This window comes from Halyomorpha halys, unplaced genomic scaffold (genome assembly GCF_000696795.3).
Source record: "Halyomorpha halys isolate HHAL.00 unplaced genomic scaffold, Hhal_1.1 Scaffold146.1, whole genome shotgun sequence".
NCBI classification, from domain to species: domain Eukaryota; kingdom Metazoa; phylum Arthropoda; class Insecta; order Hemiptera; family Pentatomidae; genus Halyomorpha; species Halyomorpha halys.
In genome coordinates, this window is record NW_027110622.1 from 189,983 (window position 1) to 210,486 (window position 20,504).

Sequence of the window (20,504 nt, forward strand, 5' to 3'; positions counted from 1 at the left end):
TATATATATGCTCAGACCTCCCCACTCTAACAGCAGGGATATTATTGATGGAGATCGCTAAGTATCATGTCTCCTTAAACTGAAGAAGGCAAAACTACTATGAACAAACCTTAACCTGAGCAGTTCAAAGTCTTATCAGACAATCTTCTGAGAGGAAAAAAAAGTTTTTCATTTTACACTGTGTTAAATTTTAATCCCTGGATTTAAACAAAAACAGCTAAGAGATGTTAAAAGCAGTAAATTATGAAATAGTGATGTTACAATATTATATTTATCATTTCTTGTATTTTCTTGGCTTAAGTAAGAATCTCTCTAGACCCTTTGAAATATAGAGTTTACCTAGCATCACTTAACTTACTATTTACTACCTTTAAACTGACTACACTTAAAATTTGTAGTCAGATTGCTTCTATTTAAGTTTAAATTGTATTTTTATTAGTAAATGTATTTTCCATTTGCATGTACATATTTTGGATGTGTTTATTTGTAGATTTAAACTGATTTCGATAAAACTTGGTTCCTACTGTTTGATCTGATTTATTTTTTGGAAGAAGAAAGTTTCATACATTGCATAGAATAAGAAACTCAAGTACCTCTTCCAAATATTTTTAGTAAAATAATGATAGGCAATAGTGAGAAAACATTTATAATTTATAGTATGTTGTCTGCATTAAAAAATAAAAACGACGAAAAATAAGCTGAACTTAGCCATCATAATTGAGAATCCCTCCTATAATAAAATCTCTGATTAAAATGTTAACACATACAAATGAAATAAAATTTCCAGAAGATGTTTCTTGATTTCATTCATCTTGGATATTTGAGGCGTAAAAGTACTCATCTTGTTCTTTTTTTAGATTTGCCTTTGCTGTTCTAACTAGAAACTCATGAAACTTAAATATTTGGCCAAAAATTTTCATAAAAACAATGTTCTATATGTAATTAACATTTATAAAATATTTTGATGGGTTTAGTACATTTAATTAGCCAAACCCTATAATTATGAAACATATTATTTACATTAAATAGTACTAAAATGATACTTATGAGCAAATTTTTTCTTAAATATTAATACAAATCCTTTAAAGTTAAATGTTTTGCAGCATTTTGTAAACAAAACATTAGCTAAGGTTACATTACCTTCCCAAATCACAGTGACCTTCAGGCGCTGCTCCCTGGCGGTAACGTTATTGTTACAAGTCATAACGTTATTTTAGATATCCAAGAATGTACAACTTCAATTGCATATTCCTGAAGTATAATATAACTAGAAAAAATCTGTTTACTGGTTATTTTTAAATAACCCTTATCTGTTGCAACTGGATGAACTCAGGTACCGTTATAACATTTTGTCAAACGTAGCAGTTACCGTTTTGCATGAATCCGAATTTGGAACGGTACCGACATATGTAGTTATTGACAATGACTATACTCAGATAATGGTCAGACCTAGCTTTATCAGACAGTCAGACCTCCGTTATGGAGTGGTTATGTTTGTTCATTTTGTTGTCCGGTCTCTCTGTTTGCTGCTCAGGTGTTGAATTTAAGACAAATTTAGGGATAATCAAAGGATCAGAGGGCACTTCCAGAAATGGCAGATCATACCGCCAATATATGGCTATACCCTATGCCCAACCTCCTGTTGGCGAGCTTCGATTTAGGGTATGATACTTAACAATGTTTAGTAAACATGTGATGTTTGTTATGCCTTAAATATTTTCCTTTTGTGCACATATTTTTGTTTTTATAAAGGTAATAGTATTAATTAAAAATATTGGACTAAAAAAAATAATTTGAGCTCTACTTTATATTCCATATCTACTCCTTTGTGAACCTAAGAATTTTCAAAGATGGTCCACTCGCTCTAAATTTCGCCTCAGAAAATGAAAGGATTTTGTCGTGAAAATTAGTACATTTCTTAATTTATTTCTGATGAAATACTTCTGTCTTTTATCTCTAGTCTTCATTAAATTAAAATAACAGTAGTCGATACCTACAAACGATTAAAATTAAGAAACAAATTTTTAAAGATTAACTTTAGGTTTATAAATAAACCAAAAAGTTGGCCTGAACACGTATGTAACACTTTTTAACCACTCAACAGTTTCCTATATTGCTAATATCTACAATATGTTTATATCTGATTAAGTTTTTAATTCATTTTTTTAAGATGAATATAGTAGGTTCTTATCAATCAACAATTTCTGATAAAATTATCTAATTCTTCATTAGAAAGATAAAGTTCTTGCACATGTGCCAGTTTATAGTGCGAGGTATAGTTAAATAATTATAATGCGCCATTTATATTATTATACATTATTGAATAAAGCTGTTTACTTTGTGTGAGAAAAATAAGCACGCTTGTACTTATTGGTAGTAAGTAATTCAAAGATGGTACTCGTACAAGTGGCACACTTCCGACTTGCTTAGTGTTTATATCTGTACTTATTTAGCTATACTCAATGGCTCTTCATAGGTGTCCTTTTTACAACCAGGGTTAGACTACCCCAGAATAAATATAAATTAAATCAAATAAAAATCGAAACCTTGTTCCTTGTCCTTAACTTGTACGTTCTCAATTCCAAATGGTAAGCCAGATATAAATGTAATCGATCGGATCCAGAAGACAAGGCGAACGTTGATTTTTAAAATAACAGTGAAATATGATGTTACTCGTTTCAATCAGAAACTTGTTTTACTTTCTGTTTTGCTACTAGGAAAACCTTGAGTCGAGTTACTCATCTAGTTAAATACTCTATCCTTTTCAAGATCTGTCCTTTGTGGCTTGATCAGGCCGTAAGTTAGAAATTGAAGAGAGCATCTTCCCCTAGGAAATTACATTTCTGGAAACAACATAACTATTTCATTAAAGCTAAGATCTTTACCGAAGATTTATCTTTTTCCATCGTTTGCATAAAGCAAGTGAATTGGCTTTTAGGGTACAACTCCTCCACATGATTTTGCAGGAATATGGTGCTGGTAACCTATTTTCTAAAACCACCCTTATTACACCTTCTGTTGCTATAAATCCTACCTCGTTAGCATCAGAAACATTTTTTTAAATATTGAGGTGAGGATATGCACATGACTCTCCATCATCTAATTGTGCAATTTTGAGTTGGATGATGAAAAAAGAAACCATTTATCCATTCTACAAGAAGGGTGATTACGGAGGAATATCCCTCCTACCAAACTCTTATTAAGTTCTTGCCGTATCCTTTTCAACCGACTCTACACACCTACTGAAGAGAAAATCGACAGTGGACCAAATATTTACTCTGAGAACTCATGGAGAACGGAATCGAATACAGTACAATAACCTACCATCCAATCCAGCAGATGACTTCGTTGATGAGATTCGAGATGAGTCCACAAATTTTTGGTGAGAAAGGGAGAAGAGGCACAGCGAGGTGAGATGTATATTGGAATAGACCATTACAAATCTGAAAAATTGTAGGAATTCACTTACCTAGGATTATTCAATAACATCTACCAACAACATACATATAAAATGGAGTACTACTGTTATCTTGAAATATTTTGAATTCTAGTGGACGGAACTATACGTTTTTTAAGGTCCCAAGTCTCGGAAAAGGTGGTTGAGTGCGTAAACGCCAAAGTCACCCTGAGAAACTACCAGTAAAATGAGATCGATATCCACTAGACAACGCTCCTCCTCCTTATGGGGTACTATAAAAATGACTAGCTCCCGCACTATAACGTTGGATTTGGATAAAATCTGGAGGAGTTTTGAATAATTGGATTAACATTGAATGGAAAAAAAAATCCAACAATGAAAGAATTGGAAGACTAACTAAAAGATAAAATAATGGTTTTTCCATGGTCGTTATGAAAATAGCCAGATTCGACTATCTCTTCTCTATATGTGAAACATATTGTTATCCTCAATAATATTTTTTGAAACATACATGACTAATTTTATCTTAAAATTTGGCGTTAAGTGAAAATTGTATAATGCGCGCACCACACCAGATGTTTAATTTTACATAGCTCCTCAGCACAACCCTCAAAAAATTATCAAACTTTACTATTTCTTTAGGTCTAACTAAGAAGCTTTCTTCGTTTGCACCGAGTCTCTTTGAAACTCGTTTCAGCACTGTATAAAACATTGAAAAAGAACAATTTATAGTTTTCAACATTTGAGATCCCAGGAGTTTCGTGTTTTGAGGTTCTTTTTTCCTTCAAATCTTTTTCTCAAACATATTATCTTTCGAACGGATCTTAAAAAGACTTGCTAAACTTTTAAAATTCAAAACCTTTAAGTATTTAACACTCGTGTTATCCCTTACTTCTTGAGACAGCAGTTTCTGTTCCAAGTTGTAGTCTATGATTTTATTTTCTGAATATTTTTTTTCTATTTAAATGTATATACTTTCTGCTTGTTTTGATTATCATTATTACTTCAATCCTTTATTTTATTAATTTCATGTCAACAAAATAACTCTGTCGGCTTTTCGGACCGTCCGTCCCATCTTCATGGCTAGTTCTAAAAATAGTTGCAAAGTTTTTGTTGTACTTAAAGTTTTGAAAAATGGCCAATTTCCTCTTCTTAATTATGGTTAATTGGCATGCCTTCAGTAGCTTCCATTGTTTTTATTGACCATTTATGTTTAATTTCATATGAACATTTTGTCATTTATTTAAAAAAAAAAACTGTAATCAAAACATATTTATAATGAATGAAGTTTGCTAGATATCTATGTATCACTCCAATTTTTACTGTTAATTCCCCTTTAACACTGTACAATTTGTCATTGCTTTGTTCATCATGTACTCTTGTTAGTTTGTTATTAGTTAATGTTTACTGAAGTTCTATTTCTGTTTATCTTTCGTTAAGATTATTAATTAATATTTTTTGTGCCCCCTCTTGTGCACGCACAAACCCGTGTCACATAACAAATGCCTGTACAAATCTTTCAATATTAGGTTTGTCGTGGTATTATTATTTTGATGCCTACAATTTAGACCGTTCAATAGCGGAATGTTACCTATTAACCTTGCTACTTCAAATGTTAATTGTATTTAACTTCTTTTTAAGCGATTCGTTGATAATCTTAGTTTATGATATTTGGCTATTGACCACTGTAAACTCTAGGCATCAAAATGTTAACATTTTTGTAAAAATAGCAATGCTAATAATATTCCATTATTGATAGGTTTAAACATGTTACTGGCAACATGTCGGTGTGTATGCTCATTAATACCTATGTATTACAGGATTAATTGCTGTGATCGTATGTTTTTTTGAAAATAATTGAAATTTTGCACTGTATGAAAGATTTTTGGAAGGGTGTCAGGAGGCACTTTATATATGTTTCATAAGGCTTGTAAGAAGGTTTGGCGGTTTTCGAAGATGTCCCTTAATATATTTTCCACTTCCTCATATAATTGGGAGCTTCCAGCGCCCCCCCCTCGCCCCTGTGATTCAGATGATCTGAGCTTTGGTTTGTTGGGTAGGTTTCCGGGTTAAAAATATCATATCAGTGAAGATGAATTTCAGTCGGAATTTAATAATGTCCCAACGTTTGTAATCCTTTTAAATCTTTCGTGTACCTGTATAGCCCCTCCAAATTGAGTTAGAGGATTAAAATTTTTTATGTGAATTAGTTGGTGCTAGAGAAGTGCCGTTTGTGGTCTTAGGTTTTTCTTCTCTTCGATTTTCACATCAACCAGAGATCAGTTGTGTATGGTTTAACTGTATGGTTCTATCCTCTAATTCTTAACCAACCTCCTGTCCGTAATCAATAACAAATCTTACAGGATTAAAAACATTAAGATGGTAGGGGGACTTGAATTGTGAGATTCATTTCTCTGAGCTCTGCTGTATTGTTTTTTTGGGTCGCTGATCGCACACTCTGCATAATGAACAAGCTCTTTTAATCATATCAGGAGCTTGGGTAATGCGCATCGGGGACAAATAATAGCCAATTAATTGTTACATAATTTAGGGTTCAGAAATTAAAACGTCCCAGATTTAGCTTAAAAACATGCTCAAATTATAAAAGTACACTTTCTCCTCATCTTCCAGAGCGACCCTGAGGGCTAATATCCCTCGGCCCTCTCTGTCCTCTCGTCAGGATCTACAGCGAATACCTGTAGAACTGGATACCCTCTCGACTGTAAGCGAATTCCTTAAGCAGGGGAGTTTAAATCTTGTGGGGATTTATGGAGCATACCGTAAAACCTCTCGATCTTCCTGTAAATTCATCTCCTGTCCAGTTGATGATAATTTGTTTTACATTATAATGATACTTTCGGCTAACTAACAATAAATTGGTCAATAAATGAAATTCAGAAACAAAGTAGAATTACATTTACGATTATTTATGATACTAAAATATGTCCTCAATGATACTAAAACATTGCACATTTTCCTACCAACGTTGACTTCCGTAGCCTGTTCACTCACCACAGTTGTTTTCAAGTTGCCAATTTATAAAAAATATTATTTGCGTTTGTTGCAGTAGCTTGTGTCATTTTATCGTAGAAGAGACAACCTAGGAGATTTTGGATTAGCCCAAATCATTATTGTGAAGAATGAAAAGGAAGCAAGATTTTGAATTAAAATTTAAAATAATTTGTACTTTTTAATTGCTTACATATGTCCAAAGAAAATAACATGGTAGTTCCTCAATAATGATTGTGGAGGGTCATCCAAAAGGAAGAAGTAGGCGTAGTCTTCATTAGGAGCAGGATGTGAAAAACAACATTCAGACTCTGTTTGTTGAGAATAGAATATAGCAGCCAGGGCAGATCTGAGTGGAGAAAGCCAAGGTCTTTCAAGGTGCCTTTGGATGGTGATGATAGTTCTATGGTTAAAGGAACTCCCTTCCTACATATCAGTAACTTGAGTCCACAATTTCTATTATCATTTTTTTTTTTTTAACCCATATAGATTTTCACTAGAGATAAATGATAATTACATTAACTGTTTCTAGAACCCTCAGATACATAGTGGCTGGGAAGGTGTTTTAGATGCTACAAAGGAAGCTCCACCCTGCTTACAAAGAACATGGTTTTCTACTCTGAAACAGAATTCAACCTTTGGACAGGAAGACTGCTTGTATCTAAATATCTACACTCCAGTAATATTCTAATTAATACTGTTCAGTTATATGGTTTTGTTTCTTTCCTATATAGCTGTTTGATTTGTTGTATTAGAGTGAACTAAATGATCCTGAAAAACTTCCAGTAATGGTTTATGTTCATGGTGGAGGCTTCCGAGTGGGACATCCTGGTCCTAAAAATAGTGAAAAATATTTTATGGATGAAGATGTTGTCCTGGTAACTGTTCAATACCGCCTTGGAACATTAGGTATTTAAAATTCTTTTTATAAACGAATTTTATGTTACCAGTATGTTTATAATTGAATTTTAGTACTTTAACAGTATTCAGAAATTTATAAATGAACCTTGTTATCATTACTTTTAGTTCCTAAGATTCAAGGATGCTGTTTTGTGCTAAGATCTTAAATATTAAATATCATTATTATTGTCTTCATTATTATTTATTGAGTCCATGTTGGGCAATCAAGAGGTTCCCACAGTGGCAGGTTGGTAACTGTGTGGGTTCGGTTTCCTCCTGGCAGTTAATATTTCTTATATCTTGTATTCTAATGTTTATTACTTCCACTATGTTAGTAATAAGTAACAATCTCTAGGTAGCCAACTGGGGTAAGGAAAATAGACCCCTAGGCCAAGTTCCCTGGCTAGTTTTCCTGTTCAGTACCAGTCTAAACAGATTATATTTATATTTAACTTAACCTCTTGCAAAGAATGAGAGTTCAGCAGTTTTAATAATTTATTTGGAGAAACTTTGATACAATTCATTAGAAGAGAATAGAAAAATCTAAAATTTTCCAACAGTTTTGTCAGCAGTTACCTGTATTTAATATATTTTAATTGTTCCTTCTGTATTTTGAAAGATTTAAATTTTTGAGCTTTTAGCTTCCACAACAGCTATAATTTTATTTTCAATTCAAACAGAAAATTGATTTGATAATATCCTGATTTTAATTTAAAAGATGTGTGATATAAAGGGGATTTCTTTTAAATTTTAGTCAATTGTTTTAACACCCCTGTTTATTAGTTTAAGTTAATATTTATCTTCAAACCTTCTACATGATTTGGAGTCTCCTAATTTTTTTTTCAGGATTTTTATCAACAGAAGATTCACTTATACCTGGAAATTTTGGTTTGAAAGATCAAGCAATGGCCTTGAAATGGGTAAAAGAAAACATTGAGGAATATGGAGGAAATCCTGACTCCATTGTGGTTTTCGGCCTAAGTGCTGGAGCTGCCAGTGTGCACTATCTTTTAACATCTCCATTATCTAAAGGTATTATTTGGAAAGGAGAATAAAAATTATTATTTTTTTTTATCAGGCTTTATTTGTATTTAATTTTTGTTTCTCCTTTAAATTTTTTATCATAAAGAATTGATCAATTGCTGTGAGTTAATTGATTCCCTTGTAACAATAACAAAAATTGGACAAGGTTAACTATTACAGATAATTATTTACTGTTTCATAGTAATGTCACATAATCAGTTTGTTTAATCTCTAACAAATATTGACAGCTCAGGTAAATCAAATTTATTAGAACATTACAGATTTTTTGTTAACAGTTTACTATTTGTCTTGATGACTCAAATTTCACATGGATTGATGAATCACTTCAATTTGTGAACAGAGGCATTTAAAAATATTGTTTAATCCAATTTAAGATAAGCGAAGGTGAATGTGTCTGTTAAGAAAAAGTGATATACCCATCGTGGTGTGATAAAAAAAAACAAATTGTTTTTTCTTGGTTGGATTTTCAATAAATTTATAAAGATTTATAAAAAAAAAATGTGGAATTAATGCAGTTCAATGTTTTTTTTTAATCTTAATTCAATATTTTTATATAATATGTGAATGGAAAATATTTTTTTTAATCTGTTTCATTTCTTCCATATTTTCCCACATTTGTTATCTAGATTACACTTTGAATATTATGAGAACTAAAGGCCAATCACACATTTTTCCTATTGACCAGGGAAATCCTTGGACAATCTTGTAATCTACTTTAGATCTTCTAAATTATGGAGAAAAAGGGGATAAGGTTAACTAAAATTACTGCCCTGCAAATGAGGATTAAACATCACCTATTGAACTTTAAGGAAGCAATTACCCAGTTCACTGGAAGTGTAATATTCTAGACCTTACCAAATCATTTTAAGGAGTTATAGGCTATAATAATCAGAAAAAAAGACATACAGATGTTTTTGTACATATTCATAAACGTAAAAAAAACATTTTTATTATTTAACAATAAAAAATATAATAACCATTTTAAAAAAGGCCTTTTTTAAAAAAATGATTTATTCTTAGTTATCTCAAAACCTACTGCTCAGAGGAGAGCTAATCCCAGCAGAGCAAACTGGTTTTCAGGCTGGCCTCTGCCTGGATCACCATCTGGTGAACAATAGGCGGAAGTAAGCAAGAAGACGATGAAGAATGAGGCAACAGCGATGATCTCAATAGACTGCATGGAAGCATTTGATTCAGTTTCTTATATTTTGCTATGTAGAACAAGAGTTCTTCTTTTTTTTTGTAGTATTTTTGTATTTTGTAGACAAAACAACATTCCCAGAACAACCATACACTCTATTGAGATCTTTTCTGCTGCACCATTCATTAATGGTTTGAGTCGGTGAAGTGGTATCTGGAGAAGTCCCACTCACCTGTGAAGTTTCCCAGGGGTCTGTGCTATCTCCAATACTTTTCTCAGTATATATGGCTGTAATTGTTGGAACCAAGTATGACAAGCTACTGTAGCTGCTTATGCCGACAATATATCGCCATCTACAGTAATTAAATGAATGCAGAGACAGCTCCACGGCGGGCGGAGAAGGCTTCTACAGAAATAAATAAGAAACTGGAAGGGCTGAATACTACAGTTAATCCCAAGAAGACCGATTGTATTATTTTCTGCTTCCAGAAGAACAAGTGTTCTCTCCCTAAAGCCTATAAAGTGGCAGGGTACAAGAATAGACTTGCATGCAGCATAGTATATCTGGGTGTCACCCTTGATGGACACATGACACTAGCTCGCCACTGTAATAAGAAGATGAAGCAGGTCAGGACCAAGTCTTACAGGCTTAATCACCTGCTAACTTCTCCTAATTTTTCTCTCCGCCTTAAATTAATGATCCACAAAAGTGTGCTGAGACCAACCCTGCTTTACGTAGCACCTTTCCTGACCTGCATAGCACCTTCTTGTTTATTTATATCGAGGAGACACATCTAATTTTTTTATAGCCTTCAGTACTGTAAGAACCCATTATTTAGGTCACTGGCACCGACTGGACGCCCACAAAGGTGGCAGACACACACAAACATACTCAAACTCGACTGAGTACAAGTAACTAAATTATTTGAATCAACATACTTTTTACGTTTATTGTTATCAATGAATATGTTTTATATAAAAGTTAAAGGGCTTAGGTTTGAAAGTGGTTAAACCATCCCATTTACAACTATATATACGTATATACATCATCAAGTTTTTATTTTCTTCAACTTTACCTTCAGAACCAAATTTCCTCATGTATAGTGTCTTAGATGTTAATTTTTCTCTCACATAGTCTTCTCATCTCTCTCTGTATACTGCCTCATTCAAATGTGCCTTTGCTACTTCAAATTTCTTTTCTTTTCTTTTGTCTATGATAATTAAGTAATGTAAGATAATTATTTCCAGTTGTTCAAGTAAATAGTAGTTTTCTTTCATATCATGATTATCCGATTTTTTTATATTCTTCCTCTTGTTTTTCTGAAGTGATCATTAAAAAAATTAATTATTATGTATATAAGTGGATGGTATTAAAAACAGTTTTTCTTCAGTTAAATTTCTAATGAAATATAAAACTTATTAATTGATTTTTTGTAGACTTACTTAAAGGAGGAATTTCTCAGAGCGGTGTTCTTGATGCGCCATGGAGTCTTTCTCCTCCTGGTCTTGCTAGAAAGTATGCTATGCATGTAGCGAGTATGGTTGGCTGTGGAAAAGGCCCATTATTGGAATGTTTCCAGTCTCTTCCAGCTGAGCAATTAGCAATGACTGATGCAGAGTTTACTGTATGTAAATAATTCTTTCCATGTGAATGTAAATGCTGAAAGTATGTTAGTTTGCTTGCTTACTGCTAGGTTTCTGTAGCCCAGGATCTCTTTTAACATTTATTTTACTATGGATTAACTTTTTAAAATATTTTCTTCCCAACTCCCTTCTCTTCTTTTCAGCAATCCATATTTTATCTATCGGGATCTGCAACAATAAGGAATCAAGTTCCATTTTGTAAAGTTGTGACAAATCGAAAAAAAAAATTTATATTTAGTTTTTGAAATAACTTTTTATTTTTTAAATAAATAGCTCAACATTGAGATATTTATTATTCGTAATTACACTGGATTGTTTATAACATGCTATCCTTTTCAAAGAGTAGAGATGTAAGATTAAAATATTGAAGCTCGTTTCCTATTGCACAAATGCTACAAATAATTCATACAATTTAAGGAACAAACATTTGTATAAATATAGGCAAAAATAAATGTTGAAAATCTCTTTAATTATTGATGTAAAATGTTATACTTACAGTAAGACACTGAAATAAGCTTTCAGATTGTTGTTGGAAAACTCTTCTGCAACAACATATTTTGGGCCAGCAACATTTCATGTTTGTTTTTTTCGATGGACTAGTGATGTATACCAGTGGAATAGGGGACATAAAAAGATTCAGCGAATCAGGTCTTGATATTTTCACAATTCCATGATGGCAATAATGAAATTCTCCAACTCAACTCAAGAATACCTTCAATATCTTCTGTTAGACTAGAATACTTTGTATTATTTATCAAGTATTTCCCTTTATGTTTACTTCCTGCAGCAATAATATATGAGCTTTACACAAACAGGTGTTCAGGAATTTTAACAATGTTTAATATCATCTCTTAATGGCATTGAACTTACTGCTTTTTTTTTTTTTTTGTAATTTCAACATACTCTTAACTTCTTTTTGTTGCAGTTAATAAGTTAGGCGCTCTAGGAGCTGCACCCTTCTTGTACCACAAAATCAAGTGAAGGTGCTGCCAACCAGTAGAAAATGTTGGAACTAGAGTTCAGAGCTAATCACATTTTTCATTATTAGGAAAGTTGCATTATCAAGTTAGTTGATCATTTATTGAGGTGATTGTGGAGTCAAGGTATTTGACTTCGAAACGATTTGCCATCCATCCAGACCATGTTGTTAGGGTGGATTTTTCAGCTTACAATCATATACTTTTTTTCTATCTTCATTGACTTACAAGCCAATTTCTTCTGCTTCTCTTATTAGAGTCCTTGCAAGTCTTTGCCTGTCATCTTGGTTACTTCCTAGGATGGCTATGTGATCTTTGTACCCCGGGATCTTACATTTTATTCTAACATGTACCCCACTATTTTCGTGTGATGTTCTTCTAATCTTCTAAATTTTAAGGCTAAGTTGAACAGCTTTGGCAAGAGTCTATCTCCAGGACTCAGCATTTAGGATCATTTGTACATGCTTTTCTAAATTTTACCAACTCCCTGGGGATCCCAGCTCTGTCACGATCTTCCAAAGACAGTTTCTGTCTGAGGAATCAGGCAAGCTGTTTTGAAATCAACAAATAAGGCATGCACTTCCTGATGTACTTCCCATCATTTTATGAGTATCTATTTTAGGATAAAAATCTTGTTTAGTGTGATCTTTCGTCTCATGAGCTCTACTTGATTGTCACCTATTATGTTCACGTAATACCAATATGTCCGATTTAGCTGAATATTGGTCACCATCTTGTAGGCCATTAAAAGGAATGCTATGCCTCTATAATTGCCACAATCATACCTAGAGCTCTTCATTAAAATATGATAGATTAGGCCTCTAGTATACTTTGTCCTGCCATACTTTCTGTACTAGTTTTAAAAGCTTGGCTTTTTATAGATTTCCCTAACATCTTTGAACAGCCCTTTTTTGTTATACTGGTTATTCCACGCTTTGCTTCTTTATTTATTTTTTTAATACATTTATATGACAAGGAGAAGTTGGTTAGGAGATATGGTCAAGAAATAAAAAAGGTGCTGTTCTTCCAATACAAAAAACAAATCTCAAGTTCAAATAAGAGATGTTTTGTTACAGACAGTTTTAAAGATAATTGAAGAATTTGAAACCACAAAAAAGAAATTTGATTAAAGGAAATCTTTTTTTTTTCAATGGGTATTAAATGAGACTACCAAGAAAATTAATGGTAGGAAAGCTTTTTGTTTAATGGATATTATGAACAGAGTTGAAAAGAACACAATAAAAGCTAAAGATTATCAATGAGACACATCCCTTTGATGGGTTACTGCAGTATCTCCTATAATTGATATTTCTTTTTTTTTTTTTGTAAGAAGTTGTATTTTTGTAATATATTTTAGTGGCACAAAATCATTTATGATGCAATATAATTTACAGTATTTTAATCACTAGTATTATATATTTATTCATGCCTTTCACATATGTATGTACAGCTAAATTAAAAATTAAATCAACTTTTGAATTGAACTCTGACAATTTGTCCCTGTCTTAGGAATATTTTGTATTCATTCATTTATGAAAACATCATTAATTCATTTAGAAACTATTTAGTAAGAAATGTGAATAACAATAACTTAATGGAGAATATTATCTAAAATTCCAGGCTTTTGAAATTTTCTTTAGGACAAGTTAGCATAGTTTTAGCCTAAATATTTTTAAAAATTTAAATTTCATTTTGTCTAATAATGTCATAATAATCATTAAAGACAAGACTACTTGTCTATAAAAATTTAACTCCTGTGATATTACTCCCTCCTGACTTCAGTTATAATTATTAAATTTTTATTATGATTATTGAGTATTAGTATTTATTCTATGTTTGATCATCCTTTAAGCGAGTTTCATTTAAAGCAAAATATGTTAATTTAGTAACAGTTCTGTATACAGTCTTTCATCTAATATATTATCTTATTATTTCAGAAATGGAATCTCGATCCTATTGTTGTATTTCAGCCAGTTATAGAAGTGAAAAATAAAGGTTCTTTTATGACTGAAGATCCTAGAACCATAAAAGTTACCCTTCCATGGATAACAGGAATAACAAATGGTGAAGGAAACATGAAATCAGCAGGTATTCATAATATATTTGAACGATGTTTCAAAAAATTTATTGCCCATTTATATTTTGTAAATTTGCAATTCATTTATTAGTTAATTACATAATAGTATTTATTTTTAAATTACTTTTATTATTTTTGTTTACAAGTGTTGACATTCAGAATTGAACTGAGCAACAAAAACATATGTCATATTCAATAATTTACTAAACTTCTTTTGCCTTTGTAATTATTATAAAATTATGCAGATATATTTCAAGTGTTTGAAAGATGAGGTGATTCATTAGCATAATTTTTTATCAAATTGCTTCAAAGATTGTTCCACTTCCTTATCCATTCCATCGACATAGTTTATCAACATCTAATCTACCAACTAAACAGCTTTATTTCTCAATAAGAATATTTCAAAGGGAACACTCAAATCAAGAAAAATTAAGTCTTTATAACTGCTTACCACTATATACATTGTGAATATATAATATACATTGTATATAAGTAATTAAACCAAGGAATCTCCTTTATACAATACTATACAATAGGCATGATACATACACCAAATCTTTCACTATTGTTTTATTTGTCTGATTTATTTGCAATATCATCTTAAAAGATGTCCAATCCAGTGACAGTTCCTAGATCCATATAAGGGGATAATCCCAATTCGAGATTTTGAGGCATATACATGTTTTGAAGTCCCCCAGAGTGCAAAATATCAAGTCTTGGAAAATGGTCTCTGTGTGTTCAACGAGCCTAACTAAAAAACAAAAAGTTTTAAAAAACTGAAATTACATATTAAGGTCAGGTATATGCTTAGAATATGATGGGAACTTTTTCAATTAAATTGACTTACCGTAAATGCCATATTATAGAATCAATTTATAACATTTTTTTATTATCTCAAAACAACTAATTATTTTGATTAAACTTGCCTTGTCAATGTAGAATTAAATAGTCTTCAATATCAGATAGGTTTTATACTCATTGAAATAGTCTGACAGTCTTTATATATCAATTTAAAAAAAAAATTCCCCTAAAGTACTTTTGATTTTGTTTATTTGCAAAAAATAAACCATTCTCATTGTTAGAAATTATAAACCATGAGTAAATACAAAATAGTAAAGAATTTTATTTATAACTAAAAGAGAAAAAAAGAAAAACAGAGGCATCCGATTTGCACAGAAAATGCTGAGACCATCCAAACATTCCTGATTGCATTATGGCTTCGTTATATTTTGTTAATCTGTTGCATTCTTGGCAGGAATACAATTTTTATTTTTTATTCCCATATTAAGAAACCCTAAATTGCAAATTTTTATAGCAACAGAAAAATAAAAATTTTTTTTTATAATTTTCATCTCTTGTCTTTCAATTTTTTGAAAAAATACATAGACATGTGTAATGTAGTAAATAAAAGTTTTGTGATGCAGGCACTGTGCCAGATTTTTTATTTTATAAAACTAGAGAAACACAAACTTGTGTAGGCAAATGGAATAGTTGCCACTGTTCAAACCTACTTTGAGCCTGTAGTTAACATATTTTAGTCTTAAAATCAAATGATTAATTTATAAATTAAAATAGATTAAGTATCACTCAATTATCAAGGTGCAATATTGTATCAGTAAAAATTTATAGTTATTAATTTAATTCCAGCCCTTATAAATGAGGATCCTTCAGTATTGGATTATTTTATAGAAAATATTGATGAAGTTCTGGCAACTATACTGTATGTAGACCATAAAGCACCAAAGATTGACCAACTTTTGAATTTGGTGAAAAATAGGTATTTTCAAGACTTTACTGACAAAAAACATATTTTGAAAGAACATGAAAAAGTAAGTGCTATAAAGTAATTGATTTATTCACTGAGATATAAATTATTTTAGCCTTAAAGATGATTTTTATGAAAAATCATAGAATAAGGCCTACTTACTTTAAAAATATATGTTTATATATTTGAGACTATGCATTTGTGTTAGAACACTCACAATTACCAGTCAAATTAGCCTTTGCTATAACTTTAAACAAAGTGCAAGAACTTAGTTGTTCAGCTTGAAATACTTTTCCTACTACCTCAAATGTAGACCCCCAAGAAGGCGCGAACATTTGCCATCTTGTTACCGTCTGCAACCTTTCACAAGAAATTACCTATATATATTTAATTCATTTATTACTAGGGTGTGATAAACAGCTTAAAATCTACAAGGAACATCAATAAAATCTGAACCTGAACTTACACAATAATATTTTCAACCACTCATTTTAGGCGAAATACTTGAACATTGGTAAGGGGTTAAGTACTAATGTGTAACATTCTGAAAAAAAATTGAAAATGCTATTTTTTTCTTAATTATTTCTTAATAGCACATCACTCTCCCCATTTTTAAATTAAATTCATATTTCTATGAATTATTTTTATATATTAATGTTATTTATTATTGAAACTATTTTATGTTTTTTCTTTTTTTTAGCTGTTTTTTGATTTGTATTTTGCTTATCCTATGATAAAGGCACTGAAACGGCATTCAGGCCCAAAGTATGCTTATTTCTTCAGCCACAGACCAGAAAATTCAATTTCAGATATATTTGGGCCTATTAAATTGAATTCCTCAAGTAATAATGCTTCCTTATTCTATTCAGTTATCATTTAAGGAATTTGGTTTCAAAACCACTTCAATGCAGAATCTTATTATTAAAGACATTAAAACTTATATGTCTTAATTTTTGTTTTCTTGGGACTTCTTTTATTAAATTTACTTTAAAAGATAATATAATAGAAAAATCAATAACTGCAGGCCAAAAGAAAAACTGCAGAATTGATTTTGATGAAAGAAGTGATTTTTAAACTAGGTTTCTCCTTCAAATTAAGTATTTTTTAGATTGTAAGGTTATAATTATATATTTTTTTTTTCGGACAAGACTCCCATTGGAGTCCTATACTGCTTAACCATGGTTGGGGGTCAAAGTTCTTCATTTTGTGGGACCGCCACTCAATGAAAAAAGTCGTCCTAGGCCGGATTCGAACCGGCACCGCCAATAGACATAAAATTGGTAAGACTGTGTCTTAACCACTGAGCTATGGGCGGCCCATATAATTATATTTTACCATATAGTGAATTTTAAAGTTTAAAGATGTTTTGGGGCAATGGCCCCATCTTTAGGTATATTATAACTTATAAAAAGTTTCTTATTAATTAATACTTAATCTTGCTTATTCTGATAAATATTATGATTACATAGTCATTACATCCTTACTAAGTCTACTATTCAATAGCTTGGGATAACAATTTGGTTTAACTATATTAAAAAGTTTTTGTGAATAACAGTACATCTGAAAATGGCTCCAAAAGCGTTTCCTCTTCAACAAGAAAGAGGATTTTCTAGATAACTAAGTTTCTCATTTCATAATAAATTCAGGTAAATTTATTTTAATTTTAACTTCTATCTTTCAACCATACGACCTCCCTGGACCACAGGAAATTAGCAGAGGAACAGGTACTCCTTGGTACGGACATAGATTCCTGTGATTTTCATCTTGGCTCTGTTTTATTAATATACTTCAATGCAGACTGTGACCATGTGCTGTGCAGTCTCTGGTGGAGTAAAAAGAGATCACTAAAAAAGTTTAGCTCTACAACCACCATGTCCCACAAGGGATGTGAGATTATCTGAGAGACTCACTTCCCTATTAGTCATGAATGTACTTTCGGGAAAATCTTTCTTTGAGAGTACTCTGGTTTGTAGCCTCAATGACCAGCTCCATTTTTCAATTATATTATCCTCTCTCTTCTGTTGAGGTCTTCGACCTAGATATTTTCTGGAAGTCCTGTCAGGTTTTCTTTCATGTATATATTTGGTCACATCCAATCACTGATGGTCAATCAGACCTACAGCAGTTTACGTGAGGTTGACTATGCTCCAGTGACTTTTTTTAGATCATAATCATTCAAAAATAAATTGTAGTATTGATTGAAACGTATTTGATTTTAAATATTCTATTTCATACTTGATTCATACCCATTCATTATAACAAGAGAAGGAAAAAAGAGCTATATTAGTTTAGAATTGTTCCTCTTTAGATAAGAACGGGATCTGCTCAGATTTTTACTGTGGCTCAGTGTTGCTGCTTCAACACATGTCTCCTCCCCACTCTGTCCAGGCTTTCTTTAAAGTTAACATCTCCTCTTGAAAACCAAGGGAAATTCCTCGTACCTGTGTGCAATTAATACATTTTTCTTATCAATTAGGTATATAATTTGACTCTCTCAAAATCTATAACCTTTCTCAGTCATTAAATTTCATTTGAAATAAAAAATTATTAATATTGTAATTGATGTCTTTTTGAAAGTAAGTTTATATTTTTACTTTTTAGAAGCTTGCCATGGAGATGATAAGACAAGTCTATTTGAAAGGTCTGACGTATTTCCCAATGCTAAAGAAAAGCCAGAGGATAAAAAGTTTTCTCAACGTCTTGTGAAACTGTGGGTCGATTTTGCAAGAAGTGTGTAAGTCTGATGATTCGTTAAGTTTTAATTTTTTATTAGTATTTTTACAAATTATGTTAAATGTATTATTTTATCATTTCAGGAATTCCAATGAGAAAAATTTTAATAAACAATGGAAACCTTTTTCAGAAAACAACTTTCTTCATCTGAAAACTCATGAGTTTGTAATGGAAAAGATTTCATTTGATTATTTGCTTGAATTCTGGTCCAAAGTATTCAGCCTGATTAAACCAGCAGGAAAAGATGAACTTTAATTCTATTGGATTGAAAAATATAAAATTGATTCACTTGTAAAAATGTTGAAATTGAAATTTCTTTTTTATTGCTCTTTTCCTCTGTTTGATTATGTCTAAGAATATTCAGCAATTGATTTATTCTTTTCAAGGTTAATACACTAACCAGATCAAGTTTATATTTAGATTATAATACAGAAAAGCCAACAGTATCTTACACTAATTATGACCACCTAATTTCACAACCTACTTCAAACCAAAGTCATCACAAGACTTAACCTGAAGCAATTGGGTTATCAGGTACTCACTTACCTTGGATAACAAACTCTTTGGCTGTAGTTACAAGAATGTGTTGATGTGGACATGCACTGATCAAGAGAACTAGTCACATTGATATTACTGGCATCAATGATATTTTATAATTCAATCATTTTGACTTGCATATTTTTGTATATTACTGAAGTATACTTCTTTGAAATATTTTTGTTTATTATATTCATATAATTTTATAAATAAGAATTAATTGTCCAAATACAAATCAAGATTAAATGTTTTAATTTAATTTATAACCTTTTAGAATTATTTTAATTTAAATAATTTATGCATTATGTAATAGAACAGAAAAAAGTAATGGAACACTCTTCCTATGAAAAGGTGTTTCACAAAACCTTTCACATAAAATCGTAGCAACGTATAGTAGTAGCCTAGTCTGGCCAACTGTTTTACTGAATGAGGACTTCACAGCAGGTAGATGATTTCCACTGAAATAGCACTTTCTCATCCTTCAAAAGGACATTATAAAGATTTAACCAACACTCGGGGGCCCCCTTATTCAACTATATGGTGAAACAGACAATCTTTTTATTTTATTTTTGTTAAAAATGCTGATTATATTTAGAATTCAAATTATCTTTAGTCCATTTTACCCCATTTTTCATATATTCACAATAAGGAGTCATGTATGTTTAGATTTAGATTAGTTTGTTTTCTTTTCCTTTCTTTAGTATTAATTTTAAGTTTGGATTAGTTTTAAGTTTTATCATATATTTCTTGTGCATAATCTGAGTCTAGATTAGATAAGTCTTCTTTATTTTTTATTAAATTCTTAGTTTGTTTATATACATATTTTTTTTTTTTTTGAGAGAGAGAGGTTATTATTTGATTATTTTTAAAGCTTTTGTAAAATATAACACCAAACATTTGAACTTTCTTTCATTTATCATACATTACGGAGTGGGCTAGTAAAGGTCACTTTGGAAGCCCTACCCATCAAATCATTAATTATTTTTATATAAGAAGAGGGTCAGGGTTGCGGTCAAAAGAGAAACAAAAATATTTTACAACTATTTATTTTCCGACATTTCGCCCCACTTTGCAGAGCTTCATCAGGGGTGTTCAAAGGTAAAGGTTGAACAACTTTTGGTTGCTGTTCAACCTTTACCTTTGAACAGCCCTGATGAAGCCCTGCAAAAGTGGGGCAAAATGTCGGAAAATAAATAGTTGTAAACTATTTTTGTTTCTCTTTTGACCGCAACCCTGACCATCTTCTTATATATCAATTT

General features: G+C 31.3%; 1 protein-coding gene across 1 annotated transcript; it reads left to right on the top strand.

The window, feature by feature from the left end:
* Positions 1-1,019: 1,019 nt before the first annotated feature.
* On the top strand, positions 1,020-19,495 carry LOC106678539 (venom carboxylesterase-6). The gene is made up of 10 exons (XM_014417093.3): positions 1,020-1,662; positions 6,960-7,106; positions 7,183-7,336; positions 8,174-8,359; positions 10,950-11,137; positions 14,071-14,221; positions 15,858-16,039; positions 16,676-16,817; positions 18,577-18,709; positions 18,792-19,495. The coding sequence occupies exons 1-10, from the start codon at positions 1,480-1,482 to the stop codon at positions 18,961-18,963; spliced, it is 1,638 nt and encodes a 545-aa protein (XP_014272579.1). The 5' UTR covers positions 1,020-1,479; the 3' UTR covers positions 18,964-19,495.
* Positions 19,496-20,504: the final 1,009 nt, after the last annotated feature.

Excerpts from the sequence above, each read along its gene's own strand:
- LOC106678539 (XM_014417093.3), top strand. The coding sequence starts at position 1,480 with ATGGAGTGGTTATGTTTGTTCATTTTGTTGTCCGGTCTCTCTGTTTGC. Across the intron at positions 1,663-6,959 it reads TTGGCGAGCTTCGATTTAGG|AACCCTCAGATACATAGTGG; the intron begins GTATGATACTTA and ends AACTGTTTCTAG. Across the intron at positions 7,337-8,173 it reads ATACCGCCTTGGAACATTAG|GATTTTTATCAACAGAAGAT; the intron begins GTATTTAAAATT and ends TTTTTTTTTCAG.